This window comes from Sminthopsis crassicaudata, chromosome 5 (genome assembly GCF_048593235.1).
Source record: "Sminthopsis crassicaudata isolate SCR6 chromosome 5, ASM4859323v1, whole genome shotgun sequence".
NCBI classification, from domain to species: Eukaryota; Metazoa; Chordata; class Mammalia; order Dasyuromorphia; family Dasyuridae; genus Sminthopsis; species Sminthopsis crassicaudata.
In genome coordinates, this window is record NC_133621.1 from 218,096,541 (window position 1) to 218,110,851 (window position 14,311).

At 48.0% G+C, this 14,311-nt stretch overlaps 2 protein-coding genes across 19 annotated transcripts in view; both read left to right on the plus strand.

Moving 5' to 3' along the window:
* R3HDM2 (R3H domain containing 2) overlaps positions 1-2,599 on the plus strand; it is a 159,305-nt gene extending 156,706 nt beyond the window's left edge. For all 10 annotated transcript variants that reach the window (XM_074269899.1, XM_074269900.1, XM_074269901.1 and 7 more), the window contains 2 exons: positions 242-326; positions 1,314-2,599. In XM_074269899.1, the coding sequence (XP_074126000.1) occupies positions 242-326; positions 1,314-1,675 (447 nt within the window). In that variant the 3' untranslated portion in view covers positions 1,676-2,599. The remainder of the gene's footprint in view (positions 1-241; positions 327-1,313) is intronic.
* On the plus strand, positions 261-11,456 carry STAC3 (SH3 and cysteine rich domain 3). Of its 9 annotated transcripts, none has more exons than XM_074269918.1 (12): positions 261-326; positions 5,628-5,691; positions 5,959-6,229; positions 6,475-6,572; positions 6,795-6,870; positions 7,301-7,392; positions 9,508-9,574; positions 9,757-9,806; positions 10,105-10,190; positions 10,353-10,404; positions 10,530-10,667; positions 10,836-11,456. In XM_074269918.1, exons 2-12 carry the CDS (start codon positions 5,629-5,631, stop codon positions 10,932-10,934), a joined length of 1,092 nt encoding a protein of 363 aa, XP_074126019.1. In that variant the 5' UTR covers positions 261-326; position 5,628; the 3' UTR covers positions 10,935-11,456. The 9 variants fall into 9 exon arrangements, 8 of the variants coding, with proteins under 8 accessions (XP_074126019.1, XP_074126017.1, XP_074126018.1 ...); XR_012482546.1 differs by lacking the exon at positions 261-326 and adding an exon at positions 2,745-2,890 and having other exon boundaries at positions 10,353-10,435; XM_074269916.1 differs by lacking the exon at positions 261-326 and adding an exon at positions 2,745-5,542.
* The last annotated feature ends 2,855 nt before the right edge of the window (positions 11,457-14,311 follow it).

Genomic DNA, 14,311 nt, shown 5'->3' on the forward strand with positions numbered 1-14,311 from the left:
TGGTTTAGGAGGTTAGAAAGACCTTGAGTCATCATCTACCCATATTCTACCTACTCTAGTCCACAATTCTACACTTCTCAGGAGCTACTTCTTAGCCAGTCTGACTAACTGCTAGGTTTCATGGAAAATCCTCAAAGTTGGGTGCCATTCTTTTGATCCCTTTCAGTGTTCCAGAAGACACTGGGAGACTTGAGGTAATTGCTATTCACCTGAAATATAAGTTGGCTTTTTAATTTTGAAGGGACAGACTGGAATGAAGCATGGAAACCGAGGGAAGAGGCAGGCACTCAAATCTGCCTCCACCGACCTGGGGACTGCAGATGTTGGTGAGTGTCTGTGTGCTGGGAATGGGCACCTTAGGCACCCCTATCATCCTTGTAGGCCCAATGAGGGTGAATAGATTCCAGTAGCAAGGGAGGTGGGAGGGGATCATCTAGAGTGGTGGCAACCTTCTGTGCCCAGGGCCAGAGACAAAGGAGAGATGGAATGTCTTGGTTTCCCCTCTTTACCTAGCTGCCCCAGCTGCCAGGAAAGGTGGTGGTATTGGCCAAGGCTAATGTTAGCAAAAAAAGCTTCTGAGGTACAACCCCGCCCACACCTTTGGATTGTAAGGAGGCTGGAGATGGGGAAAAATCAGTGGGGAGTTTTGGAGAAGGTTTTCCCCCTTCTTTTGAGGTAGACAGATCTTTAAGGGATTAGGGCCTGCTTTCCCCATTTTGAGCAGTTTAGCAGATTCATGTAGGAACTAAGTGGGTGATCGGAAGAAAAATATTTTGAAAAATTTTTCCCTGGATAATGCAAAGAAGACTCTGTCCAGCAGATTAAAGGTTGAAAACCTATCTGTTGATATCATCCTTTAAAACTAGTTAGTGTATGCTGGCATATATAGACTGTTTTTTCCTACCCCAAAATAGCCCCAGATTGTTATGAATATATCAAAAAAGAAACATTCCTATACCTAAGCTTCAAGACAGGGTCACCCAAGGAAAGGCATAGGTTTCCAAGCCAGTCCATATCTAAGTAATCTTGATGATCCTTTTGTCTCATACATATCTGGGAGGAAAAGGTTAATTTATTTGTATTTATTTTGGTTTTTGCTGCCCTAAGTCAAAGGCTGGAGAGAGAGGATGAAGTGAGGGTGGGAGGGCAGTTAGGGAGGTTGGGTGGGAATAGAGATGGGGGGAGGAGGGATTTCTAGGAACAGTGTATATGGACTTGGTCAGTTGGATCCTTCTCTGCCAGGACACTGTCCAGTCCCCACCTCCCCCTGCCCCCTCCGCCCCTCACAGCCACATCCTCTCTCCCCCTTCCAGTCCTGGGGCGGGTGTTGGAGGTGACAGATCTCCCTGAGGGCATCACCCGCACAGAGGCCGACAAACTCTTCACGCAGCTCGCCATGTCCGGCGCCAAGATCCAGTGGCTCAAGGATGCTCAGGGGCTGCCAGGCGGCGGGGGCGGGGGCAGTGGGGGGGGCGGGGGGGACAACAACGGGACTGCCGAGAATGGCCGGCACACAGACCTCGCTGCCTTATACACCATCGTGGCTGTGTTCCCCAGCCCCCTGGCGGCCCAGAACGCCTCCCTCCGCCTCAACAACTCCGTGAGTCGCTTCAAACTTCGAGTGGCCAAAAAGAACTATGACCTGAGGATCCTGGAGCGGGCCAGCTCCCAATAGGCAGAGGAGGGGAAGAGGCCAGCACCACGGGTTGGGGCAGGGCGGCATGGGCAAGGGATGCAGAAAAAGCACAGATGGAGATGCTGCTCCAGACAGACACAGACAGACCACGGACACACATGGAGCTAGGGACCCCGAGACAGAAATGGAGACTGAGGACAGAGAGACAGGTGCCCGTGCATGTGCACACATACACACACACACACACACATGCAAGACACACACACACACATGTGACACACACACACACACACATGCAAGACACATACACATACACACATGTGACACACACATATGCAAGACACACACACACACACACACACACACACACACACACACACACACACACACACACACTGGACTCAGTCTGGGGTTTTCTTTGCCACCTTTTCCCTCTCTTTCTCCAGGTGGCTCCTCTCCTCTCTGCCTCCCTCTCCCTCCTTTTTTGGACATCCCCTTTTCCCCATCCTGGCCCCCAATGCATTTCTTTCATTTTTGAGGGTGATATGGAGGGGTCCTACACTCCCCCATTCCTCCCTTTCTCCTGCCACCCCATCTCCTCTTCCTCTTTTTGGTCTTTATGAATATATTTATATGGACAGAATTAAGAAGAAAAAAATAAATTGATTTCCCCCCTCCTTTCACTTCCCCCCATCTTGTCTCCCCTATCCCATGAGTTAAAACCTGTGCCTATCCCTCCTCTATCCACCCCAGCCCCCCAGAACACATGTATATTGTTTGTTTGAGGTTCGTGCCGCAGTAACAGACACAGTATTTAATTGCACATACAGATGTTTGCTGGGTATGTTCACTGTAAATTTTATTTAATCTGGGTTTTTTGTTTGTTTTGGGGGGTTGTTTGGGGGGGTTTATTTTATTTTATTTTTTGTTTTGTTTTTAAATATAAAAGAAAATCATCTGTCACTGGACGTCAGTCCTGGTTTCTCTGTTACTGCCCTTGGGAGGGGTTTGCAGGGAAGGATTTGGGATAGAGTGGAGTGGGGCTGCCTTCCAATTGGTTGTGATCCTGCCCCCCTCTTCAGTCTCCCCTCAATCTTCCACCTGTTCCTGTAGGTGGCTGAACCTTCTGCTTCAGGGCCCTGACGGGTCAGCTTGGAGTTTGGACATGAATGCAACTGAGTTATTGGCCCAGCCCCTGTCTTCCACTTTTCCCCCGAAGTCTTTTCTAATTCTGTGCTGGCAAGTAATGGGGGAGTAAGTGTTCCCTGAAATAAAAGCTGCATTTGTAGAACCTGCGGTATTTTGATTCCCTCAGTCAGCCAGGATAGTCTCATTACCCCCTACATAAAGAAGAGAGAGAGAAAAAAATCACGTCTAACAAAATAGCCTTATGCTATATCCCCTTTTTGGCCCTTATGCCTTGCCTTAAATCTCACTGTTCTCAGGTTGCCCTCAGTTCTAAGATGTCTAAACTCAGATGTCTAGAATCAAATCCACTCTCAAGTCCAGACTACATAGAACCTCATTCCCTAGAAACTTATTGGTCACTCCACTGGATCCCATGTAGGAAGGATCAGGAATGGGGTGAGCTCATGCATATGTTGAGTCAGGAATTTCACTTGGGGCTTGGGTATCTGTCATCATGCTAAGCTTCTCTGTTGGACTTTTCTTCTCACCCTTCCTCCAATCTAATCCAGCTGTTAGAGTCTTCAGATGTTGGAATTGGTGAGGCAATATGTTGTCATTAACAACGCATACCTCCCCACCAAGCTGTGCCCCCACCTCAACTAATAGAAGAAGGATGACCAGGTGCAGTGGAAAGAACCCTGAGCTTGAAGTCAGAGGGCCTGGGTTGGAACTCTGCTAGTTCAGTTACTTACCTGGGTGACTTTGGGCAAGTCACAAGGTTTCATCTCTGGGTTTCATCTATAAAAAGAGGGGGTTGAACTAGATGACCTTTCAGATCTCTCCCGTTATGGAAATCTGATATCCCATGATCCTGTGGAATTCCCTTCAGGTACACATTGGCCATATTTGTTAAGTCCACCCTGTGGGACATCCAGCTGTGGGGGTGACGGATCAGAAGGTTGAGAGTCATCAGAGAGAGGGGAATGGGAGGGTGATCTTGACTTTCATGATGAAAGGAGCAGTAAGTAGTATTCTGGTATACATTTTCCTAAGTAGCTGAAACCATCTCTCCATTGCTATTATAAACATGTAAACATCTTCCCCCTCTCCCTACCCTCTCTGCCTCTTTGCCTGGTTATTTGGGTTGTTGATATTCTTAGTTCCCTTTCCACATATGGATCCCAGGCCACTTTCAGTGAGTCAGTCTCACTCAGCCTCCCTAACAGCTTAATTGGGGTGGAAGATAGAGAGGAATGTACAGAGATGATTGAAGAAACGGGACCATATTAGATTTCGAGACAGGTGAACTGCCCCTTTCCCCTCACTGAGGAGGAGGAATGGACATGTCTCATTGAGAAGTCACACTGAAGTCCTTGAATTGTCTTTATCCCCTCTCCCAGTTCTCAGCCTAGAATTCCATCTGCCTGAAGTGTTCATAAAAGGACAAAAAGCCCCTCTCGCTAGATTCAGAATGTAGATGCTCTACGAAGATTTGGGGAAGAATGATGTGAATAGTTGGAGTTGAAGCCAGTAGCCTATGGCTTCCAAGGCTGAGCCTGGAATAGATAGCAATGAGGTAGTATCTGGCTTTCAAAATGGAGGAGGGGCAAGTTGTAATGTGTCTTTTCTCTAATTAACCCTCTAAAATCTCCCAGAAAGGGGCTGGAAATAGAGGCCGAGTTACCCTCCTGTAAGCTTAGCTACTACTATACAGATCATAGGTGAAGGGGTGGGGATAGGCAGCTGTTACCTCGGCCAGTTGTGACTGAAGAGATTTGGGGGAGGGAGGGCAGGGTCCAACACTGCCCCAGGCCTTTTAGTTTCCAATTTCTCTGTGTCAGCTGTGTTGCTCAGCTGTCCACTCTCCTCTAGCCCTGTCACTTAAAACTGTGACGCTGAAGGGAGAGGCCAGGTCTGCAAACACCAGCTGGGGAGACGTGAGCATCAAGGGTATTTTGGGGGTATAAAGCCCCCCAGGCAAGAGGACAGAGCCTTCCTTTTCCATCCCTGTCCAACACCAACACCAAGCTTCCTAACCTGGCATCCTCTTTCCTCCACTGGCTGTGGACTGACGTAGGGAGTCCCAAACGTAAGTTGCCTTTTCCTACTAGTTACCAGACCATGGCTGCTTGGGTTCCCCTTCCCCTCAGCCAATTTACCTCTCCCATTTTCCTCACCTGGCTATTAAGAAGTTTGGGGTGTACTGGTTCCAGCTATTTCTTTCCCTGAAGAAAGAGTCGGGATCAGGAAAGAGGTTGGGCAGTTAATGTCCAGGGAATAGAGTAGTAGAGGAGGGAGGTCATATTACATTGAAAACTTAAAAATAGCTAACCCCCAAAGCAGGCTGGGACAGGGCCTGACATGGAGGTAGTATTAAAACCCACTCCCATCCCCAGAGAAGAGCAATAGCCCAGAGTTGAGGGGACCTGGAACCCTCTGCCTCTACTCCAAAGTGAGAATTTGGGGGAGGAGGGAAAGGAATTCAGGGAAAGATTGCATGGGGTTGTGCCTGTAGCCTTGAAGAAAAGAGAAAGCCTCTAGAGGGTCTTCAACCCTCCCCAAAATGAGGAGTTTCTGTCTTAATGGAACTCCTATATGGGAATGAAGATAGCCTGTCTCTGTAATCTTCCAGTCTGAACCCTTTATGGAGTCTCTTGTTAAGGCTCCCTTGTTTAGTTTCTCATTCTGGAAGAGGGAAATAGAGACCCTCTTTGTGTGTCTCTCACCTTAAGAGACCTGCAGTTCTCTTCCCAAAGCTCTATTTGTCCTATTCCAGAGGTGAGTCCCTAGGAATAAGAAAGGGAGGGGGGGAGGGGAGGCAAGGAAGGATGAAGAATCTACAGTGGGATCCTCACTCTTGTAGGATGACAGAAAAGGAAGTCCTGGATTCCCCTAAATCCTTCGCAGCAGAAACACCAAAGAGTGGGGTGAGTTTGAGCCTTTGACACAGGACTTTGATAGGTGGGAGGGCATACTACCTACTGAGGAAGAGTAACTGAATTGATGGCTATAGAACCTGGGACTGCAGCGGGTCATCTCAGGTTATATGTAAATTCATTTATGGTACATCTCTGTGCCCCATTCCTCCCAACATCCTGTCCCTTAACCCAGAACATTCCCCAGGTGGGCTTTAGCTTAAGCTTACTTAACAAGCTTAAGGAATTTGTCTGAACCTTCTCTCTGCTCCTCCCTAGCTACAGAGGCTGAAGCAGTTATTCAGGAAGGAGACAGTAGGAAAAAAGGAGATGGAGCTCCCCCCTGAGCCCCAGGCCAATGGGGAGGCAGTAGGGGCTCAAGGGGGACCCATCTACTACATCTATGAGGAGGAAGAAGAGGAAGAGGAGGAAGAGGAGAAGGAGCCGCCCCCTGAACCCCCTAAGCCTGTCAATGACAAGCCCCACAAGTTCAAAGATCATTTCTTTAAGAAGCCCAAATTCTGTGATGTCTGTGCCAGAATGATTGTTCGTGAGTCTGGGAAATGGAGGAAGATGGGATGTGTAAAGTTTTGTGGGATTGTGGTTGAAAGGCCTGGGAGAGAGAGCTCACTGTTGCACAAGTTTAAATGAAGGTGGGGGTTGTCAAAGAAGCCGGGATAGGTCCAGAAGATCTAAGAAATGAGTAAGAGTCGCTAGGGAATGGGATGATTCTGGCAGCAGAGGACTAGAGAAGGATTTTGTGGTCTCATGTAAATGTTCTTTCCCTCTACCAAGTTAACAACAAATTTGGGCTACGGTGCAAGAACTGCAAAACCAATATCCACGAACACTGCCAGTCCTTTGTGGAGATGCAGAGATGCTTTGGCAAGATTGTGAGTTAGGTCTGGGAGCACAGAAGGGGGTGGAGGGTACTGTAGAGGACAACTGTACCCTGGATAAGTTACCCCTATTTGTTCCTTGGTGAATGCTTCCCCAGCCCTACTCTTAGAGGACAAGCCCTCCCCGATAAAGGAGGAAAGTTCCCAGTGGCCCAGTTGGGGCTCTTAGGGCAGAGCCCCATCCTTGTCTCATTTACCTTCTTATCTTCCTCGCAGCCGCCTGGTTTCCGCCGTGCCTATAGTTCTCCACTCTATAGCGACCAGCAATATGCCTGTGTCAAGGACCTACTCTGTAAGTTTCCTTCATTCCTCCACTCAAACTGGGGGACAGGAGTTGTGATTGAGGGAAATATTCCAGGAGATTGATCGCTCTGTGGGCTGGAAGCCTCTTGGTCACCAGGACTGTTTCACTCCTGATTTGGGAAACTGAAACTTAAGGCTCTGAGATCTCTTGGTGCCCAAGTTCTGGATATTCTGGTTTTATTCTCATCCTGAAATGTTTAGCTACTGCAGTTTGCAGACTCTTGGAAGGACCCCACACCTATCTTGACCAGCCCTGTACTTTTGGGCTCAAGTCCCCTCGAGTTCTCAGTAGAAAGTAAGACTCCTGGGCATCCACTCAGTCCATCTGTCTTCCACAGAGGAGGACCTGCTCTTCCTGTAGGCCCTCCCTTACTGCCAGTAACATTTCCTTTACTTTCCCATCTCCCTTTTGCTTCTAGCCAACCGAAACGACCCTGTTTTTGAGACACTTCGAACTGGAGTGATCATGGCAAACAAAGAGCGGAAAAAGGGACAAGCAGACAAGAAGAATGTGAGCCTCTTCTGCCACCCCTCCCAACCCCCCAGATCTTGACACAAAGGTTGTTCTTCAGAGAATCCTCATTCCCAGGAATGCCTAAGAATAATAGTAATACCAGCTGGCATTTCTGTAGCACTTTCAGGTTTGCAAAAAATCTCATTTAATCCCAACATCCCTGGAAGGTAGGTGATAGTGTTACCATCCCAATTTTATAGACGAAGAAATGAACATAGGCAAAATTAAGAGACTTGCTCGGAACCACAAGGCTAAGTAAATGTCGGAGGTGACATTTGAACTCAACTTTTCCTGACAGTTGGCACCAAGCTACTCTAGATTCTCCACATTATCCCCTTAGACCCACTCACCCCTGGGGAGAGAACAGTAGTTGATCTCTGTGATGAGGTTAACATGTAGGATGCCTTTAGAAAGAGGGAAATTTATTCTTGCTAAACTAACTGTTTCACTTTCTGGTAAAGTGAACTGGATTAATAGATCAGGAAGATATTTGTTATGTCTTGACTTAATAAGCAAGGCATTGCTGAATTTTCTTGGGAAGTGCTTCTGTGCCCTGTTTTAAGAGCTTGAACTATATGTTTATCCTGTATATGGAAGACAGGAAGCAGAGAGAGAGAGAGCTGATCACATGTACTGTCAGAATTACAATTTAAAACCATCTTTTAGGGCTGAAAAATCAACAAGAGGAAACTCAGTAGGAGTAAATGTACCTTTGGTACATCATTATATTCCCCGGCCCTATTCCTTTCCTGTGTCACCTCATTCAAAGGTTCCATGGAAAAGGAGAGACTTTTTAGTCAGACTATGTATCAGTCAAATGCAATCTGGGTGGGACAGTGAATTGGACTTGGGACAATCCTCAGATACTGGGATCTTGGGCAAACCACTTAAAATGTAAAATGAGGATGATAATAGCAACTAATTCACAAGGTACTTTTGTGCATAAAATGGGAAGTCATATAAAGCCTTTTGTAAACCTCAAAATGCTATATAAATGCTAGCTATTATTATTATTAAGGACACTTGAAGCCCTTTCATAGGGAGCAGTTGTTTAGAAAGTACTAGGTCTAAGTTAATTGAAGTATTATCACCATCTTCAGATATTTGAGGGAGTCATATGGAAGATGTCCATGTTCTATTTGGTTCCAGAAAACTGAACTAGAATCATAAATAAATGAAAAGAATTTATGAAATGTTTGCCATGTGCCAGGCACTGTGCTAAAGTACATTATAAAATTGAGACAGTGCAGGCACTCAACTAGCTTATATTCCCAATTTTATATATATATAAAAAACTTATATTCAGCATAGATATATTTATGTTGTCAGGAAGACAACACATTTTGGAGGAGGGGTGGCTAGGGAAGGCAGTTATGGGTCTGGAAGTCACAAAGATGGTTAATGGAACTACTACAGGGCAGGCCACTAATACCCTTTCTAGAGGCTCTGGTGGTAATGATTTGATTATAGTTTTCTGAGAAGAAGGTGGAAAGGAGATTTTTTTGCTTCGAGGGCAGGGCACAAATGACCAGGGTGAAGATGAAGATACACAACCATTTCAATGGCTAAGTGACCTGGTTCCTCCCAGGCATGGCCCTCGGTTCAGTTTGGAGAGTGGAGTGACAGCAACGATAGCAATTTCAGTTCATCTCACATTTATTAATGAATGCCAAAAGCTCAGTGTCTTCTGGGGATACAAAAATGGAAAATGACACAATCCCTGCCCTCCAGAAGCTAGAATTTTTATACCAAGGAGCAAACAAACAGGCAACAGATAGGCAGAGAAAGGCCTGCTTATGGGAGTAATGATAGGATCACATCTGTAAACTAGAATGTATATTATTCAGGGAAGGGAATTTTGCCTCATTAATGAAAACTTTTAAACAGTTAGAATCTGTCTGCATTATAGAATGGGCTGCCCTCACAAAATAGGCTTGTGATTGGAAACATGAAAGGAGAGATTGACTGTTCTGTCAAGCAAGTAGAAGAAATTTCTTCATTGCACTGGATGACCTTTAAATTCCCTGCCAAACCTGGATTTTAGGTTAAAGACAAAGGAAAGGCTATGACACCCCTCATCCACTCCTTAATTCTGGGGCTCTCTTCCTTTAGCCCCTAGCAGCTATGATGGAGGAGGAGCCAGAAGCCCCCAAAACTGAGGAAGGAAAACCCCAGGCTGGTGAGTAAATCCTATCTCCCATCAGGCTGAGTTGGAGCAGGGACAGGGTGATAACTGTGGACCAGGTTGTTGGTATAGGTAAGATCAGGGGGTGTCCAAGGCAGAGCTAGAAGAGACACTGGTTGGCAAAAAAGTTGAAAGGGAAGTGCTCTCGGATTCAAGATGTCTCTCCCTAACTGCAGGAAATCCAGAGGGAGACAAGAAGACTGTCAAGAAGACTGCTGAAGACAAAGTAAGGATTTTCACCATCCCTCCTCAACTAGTCCTGCTCCCCTCCTTATCTCTCATTCTTCCTACCCCATTCATAATCATCAGTCCATACCCATTAGCTCTGATGTATTCCCATTTTTGTTCTTCACCAACTCCTTAACATAACTCCAAAACTGGAGACTTTGTGATAAGATGAAATGTTTGTGGTTTTGTTGGGGGAGATCCCTTTCTTGGTTTGGAGCCCTTATCATTTGGATTAAAATAACCCTGGATTCAATAGAATTGAAATTCATTACAACTTTCTGTCCTATGCTCCCCAGAACAAGCAGCCTGGATTCCAGCAGTCTCATTACTTTGTGGCTCTCTATCGGTTCAAGGCTTTGGAAAAGGATGATCTGGACTTCCCGTGAGGGCAAAGGAGGGGGGAAAAATAGTATATATTTATATGCAAGGTGGAGGGGAAGCTCAGTAGTGGGATTCAGTCATCATCCTATCATCTCTTTTGGGGTTCCATATATTTAAGTATAAGACCACTTTATCTTATAGTCTTTTCTGGTTTTTATTCTAGACCTGGAGAGAAAATCACTGTCATTGATGACTCTAATGAGGAATGGTGGCGGGTAAGAGAGGGAACACAGACTGGACTAGAGGGTGGGTTGTTTTGACCTTCCATCTCTTACTGATTTCCAGAGGTTATGAACCGGTACCCCTCCCCCTTCTCACTGCTTCTTATTCTTCCCCTCAGGGCAAAATTGGGGAGAAGGTTGGATTTTTCCCCCAGAACTTCATCATCCGAGTCAGGGCTGGTGAACGGGTACACCGGGTGACTAGATCCTTTGTGGGAAATCGTGAAATTGGGCAGATAACACTCAAGAAGGACCAGGTGACTCTCCTTAATCCAACTACTACCTCCTATCCCTTCTCCACCAATTGTCTGTTACCCCAGAACCCTTCCAGTTTGGGAACCCCTGGGAATCCTAAACCTTGAAGTAACTTGTCCCTGTTCCTAATCCCAAATCCTAATCTCCTTCTCTATCCCCTCCTCTTCCAGATTGTGGTGCAGAAAGGGGATGAAGCTGGTGGCTATGTCAAAGTCTACACTGGTCGAAAGGTGGGACTGTTTCCCACTGACTTTCTGGAGGAAATTTAGGGGTGCAGGTGCCCTCAGTTAATCCAGGATCATATTATTCAGTGCCTATGTGCCAGGCACTATGTGATTTACAAAGATAAAAACAAAAGGCCTCAAGCAGCTTTCCTTCTATCTAGGAGGAAACTCCCAAACACCACTTGGGTCAGAATTGTAGGAAGGGGTGGCAGTGCAGCTCAGTTCCAGCTGGGGCTATCTTCTAAGAGGGCTGGTTCCCCCTTAAACTCACCTCCCTTGTGTGAGACTTGCCGAACTGGGCATGCAGGGGCCCCCTTCCCCAACAAGAAGTCTCCTAGTGGGGAGGAGGGAATCACAGGAGACTTAAGTTGCAAGTAGAGCCCTTAGTTCATTAAAGTTTTGTGGGGAAAGGGTTGGAAAAATTTTTTCTTTAAATTTAGGGTCTTTTTTTTCTTTTTTAAATCTTTGTTACAAGGCAAGAATTGCCTGGAAGGAGGACAGGAATCTATTCAGAAATGAGATTGTTGTAAAAACAAGCAATCAATTAAATAATTTTCAAAAGTTAAACTGGCAGCTTAAAAAAAATAAATTTGAATGGAAAAAACTACTGAATAGCTTCTATGCCCTAGCTCTTCCGGAGGTGACCTAACAGAGAGCAGTATAAGGCAGGACCTCTGCCCTCCCGGGCACCCAGTCCTGCGGGAGATGAAAAAAGGCCAATAATGCCCGGGAACGGTTACGTGGGGAGTGGGAGAGCAGCTGGCGCTTCGTTTCTGTTTGTTGACTGAATGCATTAGGCTTAAAAAAAAACTGGGGAAGGATTAGTGGAATGGGAGAGTTGTAGCGAAGTGACCCTCCCCCAGGCCCAGGGCGGCCAGCGGGGTCTGGGAGCAGCGTCCGTGTTTCTCCAGCGAAGGGGGAAAGAGCCTCAGGCCCTGCGGTTCAGGAGTTTCACACGCACATTCCACCCCCCCGCGGCGAGTCGTGCGGGGGTCCGCCCCGCGCCGCATCCCACCCGAGGACTGGGCCCAGGAGAGGCCGCCAGAGGGAGGTAGAAGATCTCGGTTAGAGAGGGAGTCTGTGTGTGTTGGGGGCGTGCTGTTTCCATAGCAACTTGCGTCCTGAGGGAAACGGAGCTTGGCCGGGGGCAGATGAAGGGCGGAGGGCGGTGGTCTCTCCTGGTCCCTACCCCAAAAGCTTCCCGGACCCGGAATGTGTATGTGTGTGTGTGTGAGAGAGAGAGCGTGCAATCAGACTCCCGGTCCTGGTCCTCCGGTGGCTTGCCGTATGCAAATGTTATGATTTGCATATGCAAATGTGCAAATGTGCCAGACCGGGTCACAGGCGGCAGGTGGCAGGGACTAGGAAGGTAAGGGGAGGAAAAGAATAAAAGGGTAGGAATTTTAATTTGGGACTAGGAATGGCTGGAGAGAGAATACGGAGGTAGGCTTCAGAGTATTGGGGAGGGGGGGGAGCGTCCGCTCTAAGAAAAAAGGTGTGTGTGTCTGCCCTGAGACTCTTTCCAGCCTCTGTTAGGCCTGAGGTTGGCACCGCTTGGCAAGGTTGGCAGCGGGAGCCTAGGCACCATCTGCTGCTGGTGGCAAGGAAGGGAGGGAGGGGAGGAGGCTCAGCTGGGTTGGAGAAGGAGGGAAACTTGGGATATATTTAAGGAGCCCCCTTCCTACCCACGAACCAAAGTGGAGAAAGACACTGGAGTCTGGACGCCAGTCCTACTGGAGCTCTCTGCACCCCCGCATATACTGGAGGCTAAAGACCCCAGGGCAAAGGTCTTGAGAAAGGCCGCGCCCCACCCCCTTCCCTTATCAGGAAAATGGAGCTTAGAGGGGGGCTCCCAGTAGTCTAGTCTCTCAGACGCAGTTCTCCAGGCCAGCCCCCTGCGCTCTTCCTCTCCCACTCCGGCCGGTACCCACCCAGAGGATCCTCCGAGGCCGCTTAGGCTTCACTCGGCATTGGGAGAAGGTGTGGGAAGTAAAAGTGACATCGGGTCGGCCAGCGCTTCTCCACCCCTCCTCCACACAAACTCTTGTTCCTATCTCTGCGGAGAATAAATTGTGAGAGTCAGAGCAGACCCGAGGGAAGTCCTGGAGAATGGGGTGGGGGGAGAGATGGCTCCCACCCCCTTCCAACACTGAAGCGAAACCAATTTGCCGGCTCATTTGCTGCGATGCTGGGGGGTCGGGAAACCCGAGAGGGCTGCTGTTCTCCACTCCCTCCCACCCTGCTTACACACACACGGGGTGTGTGTGGGGGGGGGGTTCGCTCCCCTCTCGGAGCCGGCAGCTGTCCCTAATTAGAGCGGAGGTTTAATTGGATTTATCAGCAGTTAATAGGAAATTAAGCAAAGGGCCCGAGAGGCGGAGGGGGCGGGGTGGGAGCGGGGAGAATTCAGATTGGGAGGCGGGGTGGGAGTGTAGGAGTAGTTTGGGTTTTTTTGGGGGGGGGGATTAAGGTCATCGAGGTCAACTGTAGAAACTAGGAAAGAGGGAAATAATATGTACTGGAATCCCTCTTACAGGGTTGATTACACATTATATTGAACCCAAATGGCAACCAGGCTTCTCGTTGGGTGGCCACCCCCAGAACTCAGGTTCAGAATGCAAAATCAGCCTCCTGAGGAGCCACTAGGAGAGGTGAGAGGAAGGGACAAGTGGAGTCAGTGCCCCAGAGCACCCCCTCCCTCGCAGCCATGATAAATGATTCGGCCTTCAGCAAAGGTTAAGAAGTCTAGCCCAGAAATCGGACTGAATTGAAAACAGGTTGGGTTTAGGGAGGGCTGACTGCCCACCAGGCTCTCGAAGGACTCGGACTGGGTCTCCCCCTCCCTAGTAAACAAAGAATAAGTCTTGCCGTGGTGGAAAGAGCCCTGGAATTAGGAGTCGGGACATCCCAAGTTCAAATCCCAGTCCTACATAGTACTCAGCTGTGCAACTTTGGGCCAGACATTTTGTAGCTTGGTTTCTTTAGCTACAAAATTAAGAGATCAAACTATCTGACCTCTAACATGTCTTCCAGCCATTCCATAATTCTAACCCTTGAGTTCCAACTCCCCCCCCCACCCCCCAGCCCTCCCATCACAAGAAATAGAAACCGTCAGACTGGCAAAGTTAGAGTTGAACAGCAATGTTGGAGACTAGGAAGAGGGTCAGGGTCCTGCCTGGGACCCTTATTCCCTCAGCCCTGCAATGCTCCCCATTAGACCAGCTCTTCTTTAACCCTTCTATGGGGCTGGCCCCCTAATTCTTGCCTCCCACTCCAGTCGTGTTCCAGTCTGGGCCTTTCCCTAAATCCCTCTCGTGGTTCCCCTCGTTTGCATAAACTCAATTTGCATATTGATGTAGCACCCTTACAAGGCATGCGGGGATTGGGGGAAGTGTCACTGAAGGAACCCAGGGGTTCCTGCA

Bases quoted from the DNA above. Each gene is read 5' to 3' on its own strand.
- STAC3 (XM_074269912.1), top strand. From the start codon at position 2,802: ATGAATGCAACTGAGTTATTGGCCCAGCCCCTGTCTTCCACTTTTCCC. The intron at 6,871-7,300 runs GTAAGTTTCCTT...TTTTGCTTCTAG, and splicing joins CTGTGTCAAGGACCTACTCT to CCAACCGAAACGACCCTGTT. The intron at 7,393-9,507 runs GTGAGCCTCTTC...CTCTTCCTTTAG, and splicing joins GACAAGCAGACAAGAAGAAT to CCCCTAGCAGCTATGATGGA.